The sequence below is a fragment of the Zeus faber genome (genome assembly GCF_960531495.2).
Source record: "Zeus faber genome assembly, chromosome: 11".
Classification (NCBI taxonomy): domain Eukaryota; kingdom Metazoa; phylum Chordata; class Actinopteri; order Zeiformes; family Zeidae; genus Zeus; species Zeus faber.
The window spans coordinates 9057881-9075095 of NC_137205.1; the positions used below are offsets into that span (position 1 = coordinate 9057881).

General features: G+C 42.9%; 1 protein-coding gene across 1 annotated transcript in view; it reads left to right on the plus strand.

The window, feature by feature from the left end:
• Positions 1–17215, plus strand: part of llgl1 (LLGL scribble cell polarity complex component 1) — a 44340-nt gene that overhangs the window by 22571 nt on the left and 4554 nt on the right. Inside the window, exons 8-21 of the mRNA XM_080009467.1 lie at positions 80–134; positions 331–485; positions 1533–1756; positions 5757–5824; positions 6459–6648; positions 9565–9669; positions 9803–10095; positions 11973–12129; positions 14345–14483; positions 14606–14913; positions 15566–15757; positions 15883–15955; positions 16053–16167; positions 16400–16464. Coding sequence (XP_079865593.1) covers positions 80–134; positions 331–485; positions 1533–1756; positions 5757–5824; positions 6459–6648; positions 9565–9669; positions 9803–10095; positions 11973–12129; positions 14345–14483; positions 14606–14913; positions 15566–15757; positions 15883–15955; positions 16053–16167; positions 16400–16464 — 2139 coding nt within the window. The remainder of the gene's footprint in view (positions 1–79; positions 135–330; positions 486–1532; positions 1757–5756; positions 5825–6458; positions 6649–9564; positions 9670–9802; positions 10096–11972; positions 12130–14344; positions 14484–14605; positions 14914–15565; positions 15758–15882; positions 15956–16052; positions 16168–16399; positions 16465–17215) is intronic.

A 17215-nucleotide genomic window follows, 5' to 3' on the forward strand; every position in this document is an offset into this window, starting at 1 on the left:
TCCTTTTCCCTCTTTTCCTTGCTCTCTCTCGTTCCCTCTTACATTTACTCCCTTTTATTCTCTTGGCGTCTCCACCCAGGTCCATTTCCCTGCAAGGCCATCAGTAAGATCCTGTGGAGGACAACACAGTTGGGGTGAGTCTCAAACCTCTCCTTGACAGCCTTAATAATCATAATCAATTATTTTATGGTGGCTGTTAATCAACATTTAAGGGTAAATTTTGCGAGGTTTTACTGATGATTTTTGATAAATTATGAAATACATAACTTTCATATCTTTTATCTTTTCCACTCACAATCGCCCCCCTGTTCTCTCTCCCGGTCTCTCCAGGTCTCCACTGCTGTTGTACAGTGGGGGGATGCCCAGGGCAAGCTACGGTGACCGCCACTGTCTGACCGTCCAGCAGGACAAAGTGCACGTCACCCTGGACTTCACGTCCCGGGTCATCGACTTCTTCACCATCCACAGCGTGGAGCCGGACAAAGGTGAGCGGGCTCGGCAGACTTATAAAAAAAATAGTAACAAATAAAAATACGACAGAATGAAGGTCTCATACCCTCAAAACAATTCCTCGGAAAGCGTTTGAGTTGGAGTGTCCCAGAAGCCTGTGCAGGAGGATTCCTACGCATCGATACTCTGACTCAATTCTATTCAATTCTATTGAATCTATCCAATTTCGTAATCAAATTGAAAATTGTAGTATCGTTGCTTTGTCGGAAAGTTATGTAACAATTTTCCACGTAAATTGAATACCACCGTAGTCACTAAGTAATGGAACTATTTATTTTCTGTATTAAACTGAATTTGATCCGTGAAATGTTTTTCTTTTTGTGCACGTCAGATACAATACTGAAAATTTGACGTCAATTCTCATGTATAAAATGTCAATATATAGATATGGAAACATATGGTGGAGCCATCTTATCAATATCAGATTAAATAGAATCGTTTTATCGTATTGAAATTGAATCATGACATCGTGCCCAATACCTAGCCCTAAGATATAATATTTCACCACTTGTATTGGGACAAATTTTAGGTCATGTCGTCATAGATTAAAACCTTCTTCACACCGAATCTGACAAATGACAAGAACATATACAATTATGACCTTATCAGCACTAATTATTATTAATGTTGGATGACAAGATATTCACTCTCAACACATCTATTTTGAAAGTCAATTATGTGTATTTTTTTATCCGTGTTCGCACTTTGCAAACAGAGTGTAAAGGAGGTTTTAGACTCTCATTCATGTTAAATGTCCAGCTGAGCAAACTAGTCGCTGTTGTACTGGAAAAAACAAGCTCTCTCATTTTCCCTGATATATTTTGTGGCGTGAAACCCAGACGCAATTCATCCGACAGCCATTAGGCGGGAGGATCCAGCTGGCTGATGCGGATACGTATTCGGTGAAAATACAAAATTTTATATGGCAACAGGATGTCTTTACGACTATATTGTATTATCACCTATTCCTACCTCAAACAGTAAGTTAACCCGCTTAAAAGTTGACATCCCTCCCCCGGCAGCGTACGACGAGCCCTCCGCCCTAGTGGTGCTGCTGGAGGAGGAGCTGGTGGTGATCGACCTGCAGAGCGCCGGGTGGCCCACCCTGCCCACTCCCTACCTGGCCCCGCTGCACTCCTCAGCCATCACCTGCTCCTGCCACGTCTCCAGTGTGCCACCCAAGCTCTGGGAGAGGCTGCTCAACGCCGGCAAGGCCCAGCAGGGCCAGGGCCAGCATGGCAACAGGGTGAGAGCCAGGGACCCATGATTGTGAAAGTGCAGAAACTTTCAAATGATGTCATACATGGGAATGTGAAAATATTTAAAGAACATATGATAATTTGAATGCTGGTACACCTAACCTCCTCTAGGAGAGAAAATGCCCCTTAAAGATACTGAAGTTATTCACACTTCAGAGGCAGGTGATGGGTGAGAACAAAAGCTGGTTAACTCCACCCTAAACCACTCCACCTCTAGACTACCTGTCATTATCTGTCAGGAAACAAACTTGCGGCGCTGACAAGTTTAAATTGCTAACTGTACATTAAAATCAACTTTAATCGCAAACGTAAGCACTATAAAATGTGAAAATGTATATCTTATATTATAGGCTCTTAAGCCTCTAACCCTAACCTTTTAAGCCTAATGTATATTAGGTTTTTAAGCCAATACACATAGTAAGCAAAGATCTTGCCTAATACCAAATACCAGCACAATTCTGACGTGATTAATGACAGACATAGGATTAATTCTTTGTAATTTATATATATAAAAAAATGCTCTATATGAATAGATTAATAGTTTATTCTAAACTCAACAAAACCAAATAAAAAATATCTCGGGGGAAAACAACTGAAAGTATTACATAAATGTAAATTCAACATGGCAATTTAAAAACAATTCCAGGACAGATCCAGTAGTGATGTGGCCTGTCGCTTTAACACATTGCATTGTGGGTAATGTAGGAACCAGGCGGTTCCAAACAGACTAAACAATGCGTGTCCCTCAGGCATTTCATTCACTTTTTTAAACTGTTGACATTAAAATAAAATGGACATGATTCAGACCCGTTGCTCTATCGCTGCACGCAAACTCCATGTGCGAGGACACAAACAAGGAATATGTTTTTGATTGACTTGGGGGTGAGTAAGTAAATTCTCAAATTCACAAGATTATTTGTCACATACCTGTACATACGGTTTCTGTTAATCATTTTGTCATATTGCTTATTATTATTATTATTGCAATACAAGCTGGATATAGCACCATGACGCCGTCGGCATAGGTTGCTGATGTAGGCTACTTTTTAATCCTGCCAGCCGAAACTCTGAACAATAGCCAGTGAAACCAAAAGATGCAAATGTATCACCATGCCCACGCAATGTGCCCAGGCGACATGAAAACAAGCGTACTTTGGTGAAAAACTACAAGTATACTACAACTATAGGTATTTTTTGATCCTTTAACTGTTGTTTGTTATATTGAGTGAATTCTTCAACATTTAAACTTCAGTAATACAGACCGGCCAACCTGCATGCAATTTGTGTCCCAACCATGCAATTCTTGGTCAAAATATGCAGGTTTAAAATGCCAGCTGTAACTATGCGGAAAAAGTGTGTGTGTGTGTGTGTGTGTGTGTGTGTGTGTGTGTGTGTGTGTGTGTGTGTGTGTGTGTGTGTGTGTGTGTGTGTGTGTGTGTGTGTGTGTGTGTGTGTGTGTGTGTGTGTGTGATTTAATGACTGCAATCAATACAAAACAAAAACATTTATTGGGTATTTAAATGACATCCCTGGGATTGGACCAGATGCTATGACCTGTGGTTCTGTAAGCCCTCCCTCTCCTCTCACTCAACATCCTCTGATACGCAGCGCTGAGCGGTACTTTACTATCCACCCAGGTGTAACGCTTCATTGCTGAGGTAAAATATGAAGTGGGAGAGTTATAATAAAGCACCACAATGTTACTGTAATGTTTACATACAAAACGGGAGATGCACCGATGTGCTGGTGACCGGAATTGACCGGTTTTCAGCTTGATCAGGTATGACCAGTCAGCGGCCGATCTTTTCAGATTCTGTGCCGGTCAAATTTACACACCTCATACTGTGCTCATATACTTGTAAAAATGCTCTGATACTCAAAAGTGATACCAACGTAATGGAACGTAGTTGCTCAAAAAAGAGAGCAAAAGAAAGAAAATGTCGGCTGTTTGAAGGTACTTCAAGGTAAACAAGGAAGATTAGATTAGTTATTTATCTATCGCTGTCACTACATCGGAGCGTCTGCTCTGGTTGTTTGTAGTGCACGATCATCACGACCGCTCGTGATGAAAGGCCCGACTCTTTTCTGACTCAGAACTTGCCGAATCACTCAGTAAAATGAGTCGTTCGATTTGATTCAGTTGTTTTCAGTGGAGGACTTCCAGTGAACCAGAGTGAGAAGAGTCGGCCATTTATTATTATTAAAATAAATGACCATAGTACCATATAAAATAATAGAAAGGTATATTTGCACTCTAGAGGGGAAAGATACTTCAATTTGAAGTTTGAACTGGACATTTCCATGTTAGTTATATGTTGTGTCCAGTTACAGGTTGAATTATACTGAAACTTGGTGACAGTCCCAGTTTCTATTTTATTGGAACTCAGTGACCGTTCCATGTTCTATTATTGTTCCATAGTGAGTAATGAACAATAATAAACACACTGGGTCAAAATCATAAATATCACTATTGTGGTCAGTGTGATCAGGTCACATGATGTATTTGTCATTGAGGTACAGCAGATATACCCAATGACACCAAATGATAAGAACATTCGATTTCTCCGATCACAGATATAAACTCAAATCAGAATCGGCCAAAATCGGAATCTGCAGCTCGGACTTAAAAAGAATCTGGAATTGGAATCAGCCAAGAAAATTGCAACTGATGCATCTCTATTTGGTAAACATGTTCAGTAACAGTAAGTAAGATGCATTTCAAGGGGTATATCCTAATGACATAATTTTTATACTGTATATATTCAGCCGTAGTAGCTCGCATACGATGTGATTAGCCTCGTTACAACAAGACTACGGTGTGATTAGCTGATGGAGTCATTTTGCTGCGGTAACTTAAACGCCACAGAGACTTCCTGTTAATCTGTTGTGGTACTCAAAATATTTCCTCAAGGTTGGCAGGTCTGGTAATATAAAAAAAAGGAAAAAAAAACCCCCACATAAAAAAACCAAACCTTATGTTGACCTTTCACCAGTCGCTGTCAAAAGATGGTACAACTCGGCGCTCACTGAGGAATGCCTTCATTGGTCCTTTTGTGTTAATTTGGTCGATCTAACACAACATGTGGATTGACACACAACTCAACAACACAACTCTAGCTTGGCTGGTGTCCATATTTAATGCTGAACAGAATTGTAACATGAGGATTTGGTACGTGCAAAACAGTTGTGAGCCTGTACATGTCATCAAGGTTTAAAGGCGTCACTTCGTGGCCGTCAATGCACTATGATGAGTAGTAAGAACCCACAAAGACGTCCACAGGTGCACGCAGGGTTATTAAAGGAGCTCGCCTCTCACCAAGCTACTATTAAATCTGACAGACTGAGTCATTCTGCACATATCATCAACCCTTCTGCACGCACAAACACATTTCAGCGCTCAAAGGCTTCTTAGCATTGAGCAAAATGTCCTTAAGAGGGCACGCGAAGAAAGAGAATAGGTTATGATATTTTGTACCTTCTTTACCCTTTTGTAGGAAGCTTAATTCATAGATAAATCTGCCATTTAAGTGTCCAGCCAGAGCACTCGAGTGCAGTTTGACCATCGGTCAAGCTTGATAGTCTTGGTAATTGTATGAACAGGTGCCGGCGGTTAAAGGCTTTTGAAACGGATTCAGCTGTTTGATCAAAGACAGATTGACCTGTCTCTCTCTCTCTCTCTCTCTCTCTCTCTCTCTCTCTCTCTCACATACACGCGCACACACACACATACACCTGCAGCTGGTACACTCCTCTCACTCTTAGCCAAGCCTTGGAAGTTGGCACGGAAACAGAGCAAATAATCCTCCATCCACGGAGGTGCCATTATTTTGGTGTGTGCGCGCATGCCGCACAGGACTCGTTAACAGCAGACCAGCTCTTTATTTAGTCCAAATATAGCAGCGTTAAACTGTAGAATGCGGCGGCGTTTGATGGAAGTGGAATAAATCTAGTTTTCATCAATGCCTCTTTTTGTGTCATTTTGCACAGAGTTGGCCAATCTGTGGCGGGAAAAACCTGGCGCCACCGACGAAACAGCAGGAGCTTCTGCTGACGGGGTACTTGACGCGTCCATGTTACACATTAATCAGGGTTCTTTCCAGGTCCTTGAGCTGCTCAAAGTGCTTGAATTTCATCCTCAGAAATTGAAGCACTGGAATACCTTGAAAATAGCCCTGTTTGTGCTGAAGTGCTTCAAAAGTCCTTGGGGAAAAATATATATATATTGAAAACCTTTGATGTTCCCCCTGGTTTTGTTATTCAGAATGTAATACATTTTTTCCAGAATCGCTTTTATGATATAGATTATGCCAGGGAAATGTACATTTAATCCAGCGTGGTTGGAAATAGACACTTGATGACAATGAGATTAATAATAGATTATTTATTTATATATATATATATATATACGCATAAAGTAAAAGACAATGAGATTAGAGATGAGAATAAGATTATATTGTATTTTAATAAATAAAGCTTACATTGAAAATGTATTTTTGTTTTGCGTGCTTGAAAACAAAAATAAATAGTGCTTGAAAGGTACTTGAAATTCCACGAATTTCATTTATTAATGCCAGAATGAATCCTGATTAGTGTACATGCAGATCACATTGTTTCTGTGTGAATAAGTCTCTGTAAACCTCCGGGGGTGTGTCCCTTGTTTGACGAGCGGTTTCCCGCGTGTTCCGGCAGACACGAGGACGGCACGGTGCGCTTCTGGGACGCCTCGGGCGTAGCGCTGACACCACTCTATAAACTCAGCACCGCCAGCGTCTTCCACACGGACTGCGACCCCGGCGACGAGCCCCAGGACCCCGGCAGCGACCCCGACGCTCGGCAGGACGAGGAGGACGAGGAGGAAGAGTGGCCGCCCTTCAGGAAGGTGAGCAGAGGAGGAGGGGGGGGGTGCGGGGTGTCAAACCTTTCTTTCGGAGTTCAGGCTAAATCAGGAGTTCTGTTACCTGGCAGGAAAAAGAGCCTGCATTTTAAACACAAAACACGCACGCACGCACGCAAGCAAGAAAAAAAACATACACACGCACACATGCAAGCAAAGACGTACCTGTATAAAAACGTGACCTAAGCTGTGTAGCACCTTCAGATTTGATACCCGTTGATTAAATAAACTATACATACAAACTATACACTTGTACAAAGGCAGAGGTAAACTGAATATCAACCCAACATGCCATTGTGCCCTCCCAAATTGTAAAAACTGGAAGAGCCCCACACCCCCATTAATGCTCATTCTGTGTTTGGTGTGCAGGCGAACCACCCCACTGTTGTTGTTTGAGTTAAACACAGTCTCTGGACCGACCGCAGTCTGGCTATGAACGTCTGTTAACTTAAAAAAAAAAGACGTGTGTGTGTACTTCTGAGGACCGATCTCCAAATGTACCATTTTCTGATTTAGCAGTGCACCAGGAACATGGGTCCTCACAAACCAGGTGTATTTACTCTGACCTTACTTTCATACCTGTGTGTTTAATTGTACTTGAGGACCGGTCTTGGAATGTAGTATTGTTTTGGTTTTGAAGTGCACCAGGAACATAGGCCCCCACTAACCAGTTGTATTTACTCTGACTTTACTTTGATACCAGTACAAAAATGTGTTTGAACATGAATAGAACTTTATAGTCTTGACAAATAAAAAAAAATTGGAATCGTATTTTTTTTGTAATTTGTCAAGATGAGAAAGTTCCATGTGAAGAATTAAGGAGCTGAATTTTTCCACATTTGCACAATCCCATTGTGCTCCCCTGTTCCTCTTAAATACTGCTACAGAACACACTTCCTCTACCCCCCCCCCCCCCCCCCCCCGTTTCTCCCAATCCCCATTCTTACCTTTCTCCGCATAACCCGTGGCAACCGAGCTGTAAGTTCTGGAATGCCAAACTCATATGGGATGAGGAGCCTTTTTTTATTTCTTCTTTTTTCCTTCCCTCTGTTTAATGAAAGCCAGATCGTTCGTTCGTTTGTGTGTGTGTGTGTGTGTGTGTGTGTGTGTGTGTGTGTGTGTGTGTGTGTGTGTGTGTGTGTGTGTGTGTGTGCGTGCGTGTGCGTGTGCGTGTGTGCGCGCGTTATCGTGCACACAAGTGAATGTCTGCATTGCCCCTGCTCTGCCAAGACACGGCTCGTAAATGAAAGAGATTGCACTGGAATTCCGACTGTGCGTGGGATTAATGTCTGCAGTTTTTCGTACTGTGTGTGTGTGTGTGTTATGTTTTACTATACTTGAGAGGACCGGTCTACGGACTGACCATTTTTTGTGTGTGTATTCCCATGCAGCATTTGTTGGAATGCATCCCTGCGTTTTGTGTCGTGTTGTATGTGTGCTGCTGTTAGAATGCTGTTTACTAGATGTTTTATATCCATCTCGTGCACATGGAAGACTTGCGTCGCGTTTTTAAAATTGTATCCCTGTCTGTGGAAAGTAGGATGTTGGCGTCTTGAGATGTGGATGGACCATATAGCCTCTAAAAATCTCAGAGCTCCTCTGGCAATAGATACCCTTCTCATGAACGTTAACAAGAAATGTGAAAATGGTGTGCAAAATGAAATATGAAACCATCCCAAGTGTATCTGTTGGGTCTTTGCAGCGCTTGCTTTTCTGCAAAACTTCCAGTGATTGTGTTGTGCTGTTAAAAAATAATAATTATTAAAAAAATGTGCTAATTTGTCCAAAGCCATAGTTCTGGCTTGGCTAATGCCTTACTTTTGAGAAATCTCAACACAGTGATAAAGGGTTAGGGTTAGGGTTGAGCCAAGTGTTGAGCCAGCTGGTTGTGCCATTAAGAGTTATAAATGATGGGAAACAACTTATTAATAAGGCTTGGGTTGGAAATTGGAAAACCCCCTTTACGTGATGAAATAAATTGCTTGTATTATGTGCAGTGATTTATTTTATTGTCATGGAGAATAATTGAGGGTATACCTTCACACCACATACAACTAGGGGTGTCACGATTCTCCAAATCCACGATTCGATTTGGCTTTCAATTTTTAAGATCACAATTCGCATTTTGATTAAAAAATTTGTTTAAAAAAAAAAAAAAAATGTTTCAGCACTGGTGGCTATGCCGTAGTTAGACTATCTTGATTTGTCAAGGAAAAACACTTGTTTCTCAATAAGAAACTTCGTCACATTAAATCATTATAAATAATGTTATTTTTTTGTAGTGGAATAAATATAAACAAAATATTTCATACAATTTAATAGATAAAATAAATGCTTGGGAGCCGTAAGAGTCGGCTCTTCACTGAAGAGACTTCAACTTTTCAACACTACTGTCTGCAAGCGTCTCTTCTCCGCCCACCACATCCCTGTCCGCTCTGTACATTCTTCTCTAATCGCACTTTTTAACTGTTCATATCACAGCATTATGTTCCGTTTAACATTATGATCTTATCTTGGATATCACAGTCCAAATCATATCCATCACGTGAACTACTCTTATGGAGGACGTCTCTGTTCTGCCCTCTCGAGTGGACGTATTGTAACATATATCATATTTTATTGAATTGGAGCACCGTTTTTCTTTAAAAAAAACGCACGCGCTGCAAGGTACTCAATTTATTTTCAGGCAACGTTACATTAAAGGTCACATTTATTTTGTCTCGTCGGTCAAGATCCATGTCAGACAATTTCACCCACAAACATACGAGAATAGTTGCGAATCTGCTTGTGTTTTCGAAGTTAGAAATCGAGCGCTCATTTCGATTTTCACATCGGAATCATGACTCCTCTACATTCGACTAAGGTGTGCGTGTGCGTGTGCGTGTGTGTGTGTGTGTGTAGGTGGGCTGTTTTGACCCGTACAGTGACGACCCCAGGCTCGGCATCCAGAAGATCAGTCTTTGTAAATACAGCAACAAGCTGGTGGTGGCAGGAACCGCTGGGCAGGTAAATATGATATTGTCTATTACAGCGGGTTATGGCTTCAGCCAGGTCATACATTCCATCATAGTTTTATTTTGCTTTTGTGTTTATTAATCTGACTGGTTTAAATGTATCCTTGCGTGGCCCCTGCCTCCAGGTGATCGTGCTTGGGCTGTGCGACGAGCGCTCCGACCACCCGGTGGATGTGTCTGTGGTGGACCTGCTGCAGGACCGTGAGGGCTTCACCTGGAAGGGCCACGACCGGCTGGAGCCGCGCCTCAAGCCGCCACCGTTTGGCCCAGGCTTCCAGCCGTTGGTGCTGGTGCAGTGCCTGCCGCCCGCCTCTGTCACGGCCGTCACGCTGCACGCCGAGTGGAACCTCATTGCCTTCGGCACCAGCCACGGCTTCGGCCTGTTCGACTACCACCGGCGCAACGCCGTTCTCGCCAGGTGGGCTGGGGGAGGGGGGGCATTTGAAAACAAAACATCCTCTGTGATCTTCCCTCCTGACTCCCTGCTAGCACTCGCCTGCCCGTGACAACGGTGATCCTCAAATCAAAGCCGGTGTTGTTGTTCTCCTTCAGTCTGAAGTCGCTGTGTCGAAGATTGTCGGCTAAATCCCTGTTATGTAATATACAAACTATATTTAGCTAATATTTAAGCTATTCTGGTGGTGGGGCGGAGGAGACACTATTTCTGTTGCACACAAGATTATTTCATTTGACAATTCTAGGATGGCAGTATCAGAATATCTCCAATCCAAAAAAGGTCTGATAAAATAAACAACTTGATTGTCTTGTGTTATTGACACAATGGAAAGACGTTACATGTCAAATGACCTGACAAATTGATGATTTGTCCGGTATTGTCGTGATCTAAATTTATGCTTTTCAATAAAAGTAATATGCATTGAAGAAAATAATAGAAAGTAATATAGTGGCGGTTCTGCGGACACAGATCACACCTAATCGTAGACTAAATCACACTTTTAAAGCAACACTATGTAACTTTTTTACCAAAAAATAACTGCTTCAAAATCATTTTGATGGTGCACTGACTCTAATATGGAGAATGGCACTTCTTCCATTCCCACCCACCCCCGAAAGCCTGTTCTTGCACTATGTAACTTCTGTGTTCGGGTACAAAACTGTGGGAAAAATACCTCACACTTTACGGCACAACGTCACTTCCTTGATGTTTGGCTCCGGTAATTCATTTTTTTTGGCTGGTAAAATGTATTTCACCCTCTGACTTGCGCGTGTGAGCTGTCAGGCCGAGCACATCTGGTACCTAGGCCAGTAGCAGGTGGCCGGCTCCGGTGAGCCGTGGGGAGGTATGCTCCATGGGAGCCATGGACTGAATTCTCGCTGAAGCAGTGAGGTCCATGCAAGGGGCGCTGTAACCTAGATGTACATTATATTTGAGTTTGTAACCTAGACTGTTATTGAAACTTGACCGATAAGGTTCAAATTTGTCAAATAGATTTTTTTCAGACATTGGACATAGTTTTACGACACCGGTGTAAAAGTGCAATTGCACTCAAACTGTCGGGGTGCGAATACCAAAAGTTACATAGTGCAGCTTTAATCTGGAATAACTGAAATACTCTGTTATGGTTTAAAATAGTATCGCTACCCAGGTTCGGGCAAGGACTAGGAGAGACACAGGATGCAGTGAAGAGGTGCCGGCACGGCGGCTTTTATTAATTAAAAGTCCAAACAAAAACAGCGCTCAAGTGTGGAAAAGTAAATATATAGGACAACTTAAAGATGCGATGACACATAGTTTCTCCGGTATGGTGCGTTTTGGCTCCAGAGCCCTCCCACACGTTTCCTGCTGTGGACTTCTCACTGCAAGACAAGACAGACACATAAGAAACCTTTCCAGCTGCTGTGATTGGCCACAGCTGGCACCGAGGCGGGGAGCGTCAGTCTACTACGCTGACTTCCCCTCGCCTCCCGGAGCCGGCTCGACCACGCCCCCGAGTCTGCCACAGTCTCAGACGTGCCCTAGTCGTAGTTTAAAAATAAAATAAAAAAATTTCCAGAAGCAATATTTGAGCTAATGTAAGTCTAAGTGAAGGCTTCAATTAAACCTAGCCAGAGGCAGCAGGTTGGCAGGCAGCTGACTAGTTCTTAATGATCTTAGGACTTCCGAGTCTAGAACTAGTTCATATTTAATAATGCAACATCTCAGGATTATCTTAGTCCTGATTGCAATTAAACCCTGTCTGCGAAACGGCCTCATAAAGTAAAAGTGAAAAGCCAATACTTTGCTTTTGTGCCTAATCTCCAGTGCTCGTCTGTAATCCTTCCCCCCTTCTGAAGGTGCACCCTCCACCCTAATGACTCGCTGGCAATGGAGGGCCCACTGTCCAGAGTCAAGTCCCTCAAGAAGTCCCTGCGACAGAGCTTCAGACGCATCCGCAAGAGCCGGGTGTCCGGCAAGAAGCGCCCTGTCACCACCCCCACCCCCACCAGCAAGGTACAATATCTGTTGTTATTATACAGTAGAGGCAGGCAGTAGTTCAATGGTACCGTATGGTCATGAAATTGAGATAAAGTTGATAACGTATGGCACAATTTTGTCGTTTAAAGGGTGGCTCCTTTTCAACAAGTTAGTATAGGTCCCTGAGGTCCCGAAAACATGTTTTTGAAGTTCTTTGCTTAAAACACCACTCAGATTATGCATTCTAGCATGCCTCTATAACGCTCCTGTTCTGGACGGGCTGTTTCTGTGTGTGTTGCTTTAAATGTAAATGAGCTTCCAGGCCCCTAGTTCTGTGAGCCAATGGGGTTTGAGCTTTACTTCCGGGTTCCGTTGCATTTAGTCCGTAGACTGATTTCAGTCCACCAAAATCTGTTTCTGAACAAATTTGAGGTGAGAAATAATCAATCCATTTTCTGAATCGTCACTCATATTAGGTCTACAGGGCCTCATTTAAAAGTCTGTTACGACTTTCGTTGCAATTCTCCAAGCTTGTGGGAGACACGAACACCACACCGGGACTCTCGGACCCGGGAGACACGATTATTTTTTTTGTTGTGTCATGTAAACGCCGCAAAATAAAATAAATACATCCACAATAAAAACTCACTGTTTTTATTGGTTTCGTTTGGAGAGATGCACAGCGGATCGCGTTCTGCAGCCTACAGTCTGTCTGCCGCATACTTGTTTTTTTTAGAAAGAAAGAAACACACAGGAGAATTAATTTTTTTAAATACTTACATTTCCATTGTCTGCAGTATCTTCACGGACAGTGGGTATTAATTCCTCTTTCTTTTAAAAGATTTGTGCTGGTCTTTCCAGTGGTGCTGGTTGTTTTCCAGCCGTGGGTGGAGTTACTCTCAGATTGAGGGCGGTTCTAATGCTAATGAAGCACTAAATGACGTAGATAAGGGTTACAAATCTAACCGAGTTGTCTTATTTCACAGCTTGTGTATCAATAGGCCCATCAGGGACACAAATGTACAGTATGTGCACGCGCGCTGAAGTTGAGTTTTTCCATAATAGGTCCCCTTTAAATGAATGGAAACCAAGACGTGCTGCTCTTTACAATATAAGGTCTAAAGCAGGAGTCTTGGACCTTTTTCAGCCCCTGGACCCCTTGGTGGATAGAGAAACAGCAGGCACCCCCTAGATTTTTTTTTACATAACATTTTATTTTGCTTTTTAAGCTTGGCCTATAATAACATTTATTATTAACCTATTTATATACTCAGTTATGTTGCTTACGGTTCCTTGTTGTTTTTAATTTGAGATTTAGATTTGTTTCCGTATTCCATATTTATTTCTGTGAGTAGACCACACAGACCAGTCAAATCCCAATTTTTTCTTGGTTCCACAAAATCTTTAATAGGGTTTGAAAAGCTTTCTGTTTTTTTTTAAAATAAAGTCCTGGTTTGACTACTGTAAAGGCAGTCGATTTTTAATCTAGACCCGGTCTTAAACGGGCCTGTCTGTAGAGAAAAACAGTGACATCCATCTTTTCTCTGTTTTCACAAATACAATAATCTTTTCACAGATCTCAAATAGGTTTTGTGCTGTTTGATATCAATACAGTAATACAAACAATTTACCATGTTTTTCGTTGAAGTTCAGCCATGCACAAGTGTCTATCTGTCAGAGACACAGTATGTGGTTTTTGAACGCAGCATAACGTCAGAGGCACGGATCAGCTTGCTTTCAGCTGATTACTGAAATTATTAAAAAATGCGGCTGATTTGGTGTTAATCATTAGAGTTTACTCAATTTATATTGTACCCAATATTTTTTTTTAATTTTAAAATAAATTTTTTAAATGTTCACAAAAACCCATGTTGACATAATAAAAATAAAAAAATGGTGGCCTGCCTGCAGTACTGCTGCGGACGCCTTAGGGGTCCCCATGCTTATTATAGGAAGCATTCAATAGAGCGACTTCTTTAGTTTGTTTTTTTGATACAAAATTTTCTCAAATTGAGCTAAAAACAACATAAAAGTCTTTAAAAATAAAATAAAATTTTTGTCAAGTAAATATATGAGTCTAAAATTCTATAATATGGTTATTGTTAGTTAATTCTTCTAGTGCTGTGTTGATTTGGCACACTGTGTGTGTGTGTGTGTGTGTGTGTGTGTGTGTGTGTGTGTGTGTGTGTGTGTGTGTGTGTGTGTGTGTGTGTGTGTGTGTGTGTGTGTGTGTGTGTGTGTGTGTGACCAGGTGCAGGAGGCCAACGCTGCGCTGGCGGAGCAGGAGGACGTGGCTCCCATCCAGCGCCGGATCGAGCCTCGCTCGGCAGACGACTCTCTGTCCGGGGTGGTGCGATGCCTCTGCTTCGCTGACACCTTCCTGCGAGACGGTACGAGGAGCTGCTTTCTCACAACTCTTTTTTTTTTTTTTTTTTTGTTTTTCTTTTTCCTTTCCCCCCCAAGTACCCACTTCCCCCTTTGGTAATATAGAGTGTGCGCCACTGCCCACCAGGCACCCACCACGGCCCCACGCTGTGGGCGGGCACCAACTCAGGCAGCGTCTACGCCTACGCCCTGGAGGTTCCTGGCGTGGGCTTGGGCCGCGCAGAGCGTGGCAGCGGCCCAGAGGGCTCCTGCGCCGAGGCGGTGCTGGGCAAGGAGATCCAGCTGATGCACCGGGCCCCCGTGGTGTCCATCTGCGTGCTGGACGGGCGGGGGAGACCCCTGCCGGACCCCTACGAGGCCGCCCAGGACCTGGCCACTGCGCCCGACATGAGCAACGCGCACTCAGTGCTCATCGCCTCCGAGGAGCAGCTCAAGGTGGAAAAATAATGTGAAAAGATTCTGCTTTTGACGGTTTCTTTCATTTCCTTTATTTTCCTTTCCTTCCTTCCTTTATTTAACAAAGGAAAACATATATTTAATGCAAAACATTGCTTACTTACACTATTTTCTGTTGCAATGGCGCTTTCGTTTACAGTATTTAAATTTTTTTTATCATTATATTTATCTTTGATTCAGTATTGACTATTATTGCATAGTAATAATTCATATTTATAATGTATTTTTATTATTATCATCCTGTGCAGAGTATCTCATTTTGTATATCTTTATATATCAGACTATTTTTGTTTTGTGTTATTTGGCTCTTTGCATATATTTGACAATTGCATTTTGATGGAATCTTTTGTTCTTTTTACTTCAGTTTTCTATTTTATTATTTTTATTCTCCATTTTTTCAGTCTGTTGAGCTTCCTTTTAAAATTGCAATGCTTATAGTCTGCAGTATAACTTCCTAGTATGTGAGATTTCTGATCAAAAACAACAAGTTTTAGTCCAATGACGTACTGTATTTTTCAGTAGATCTTGTCCAAAGGTGGCAGTTAAAATCCCACCTCTGACTCTTGGGCCTCAATGAATTTAGAAACTTATTCCAAAAAGACCCAAAATATGTTGTTTTTCTTTTTTCCAGGTGTTCTCCCTCCCCAAGGTGAGCGCCAAGACCAAGTTCAAGCTGACGGCGCACGAGGGCTGCCGCGTGCGGAAGGTGGCCACGGTGGTGTTCAACTCGGCGGCACAGGAGGACTACAGCGAGCACACGCTGGTCTGCCTCACCAACCTGGGGGACATGCACCTGTTCAATGTCCCCGCCCTGCGGCCGCAGGTAGGGAGGGAGGGTTGGGCGGGTTGAGTTATTTTGATATATGTTGGAGACGATTTGGAGGAAATAGTCAACGAAATGAGGAATAAACACCTCTGACGTTTGACGTTGGGAATCCCCGTCCTCAGATCCGCTACGACTGCATCCGCAAGGAGGACATCAGCGGGATCGCCTCCTGCGTCTTCACCAAATACGGACAAGGTGAGGGCCGCGACTCGCAACTTGATTGTTTTCGCCGATATTAAAACCACGGAGTCACAGTGTGTTCTTCTTCTTCTTCTTCTTCCATGCCTTGCAGGCTTCTACCTGATTTCGCCCTCGGAGTACGAAAGGTTCTCCCTCTCTGCCAAGGTGCTGACTGAACCGCTGTGCTCGGTTCAGCTGGACCGACCGCTGGAGCCCACCCCCGCCAGGTAACGCACACAGAATTAACATGTATTTCATGTTAAAACAAGCGCGTCTTTTCAAACGGAATGAACAAATTCAATATGGTAGAAGGAGTAGTCGAAGAGCTAAAGCTCGATTTTGAGGCATGTGGAGCGAAGCTACTTTTTAGTTGAATGTTTTTACTGGTTTTGATTCAATCCGGTGAACGACGTTAAACTTTCTCACAAATCTAATCCTGGTGTCTCTCTCTCCGAGAAGCGACGGTACCGCAGCTCACACGCAGGCCAATGGGACACACAGGAACCAGGGTGGTCAGGCTGAGGGTAGGCAACACACACACACACACACACACACACACACACACACACACACACACACACACACACACACACACACGCGCCTCACTCTTATACTGGTATCAGTATGAGGTTGTACTGGTAAGTGAGGACCATATGTTTCTGGTGCACTTCTAAACCAAAGAATTGTCAATTCAATGCCCAGTCCTCACAAGTATAGTAACACACACACACACACACACACACACACACACACAGCCGATTTTGCTTCCGTCACCACTTATTTTAACCTAGTCTCTTAATAATTCTCCTTTTTCTCATTTCAAAACTGCTCCTCTCTCTCTCTCTCTCTCTCTCTCTCTCTCTCTCTCTCTCTCTCTCTCTCTCTCTCTCTCTCTCTCTCTCTCTCTCTCTCTCTCTCTCTCTCTCTCTCTCTCTCTCTCTCTCTCTCTCTCTCTCTCTCTCTCTCTCCCCTCCTGTGTGAACCTCTTAAAGCCCACAGTGGGTCTTGAAAGGGGTGGGGGTGACAGGCTCTCAGGTCTCCATGGTAATGCCCAGAGGAGGAGGGGGGGGGGGGGTCATTTTCTTACCTTCCTCTTTCACCCTTTATGTTCTGTTTACAAAAAAAGTCTAAAAGAAGGAGTTATGATCCTCTCTCCCCTGGACAATGACGTTGGCTTTAAAGTGCCACTTTTCTTTGGACGGACGGGATGGGGGGAGCGAAACGAGGAATTTAGTTTACATAAAAGGGGAGGGGAAGAAAAAAAACGCAGTTAAA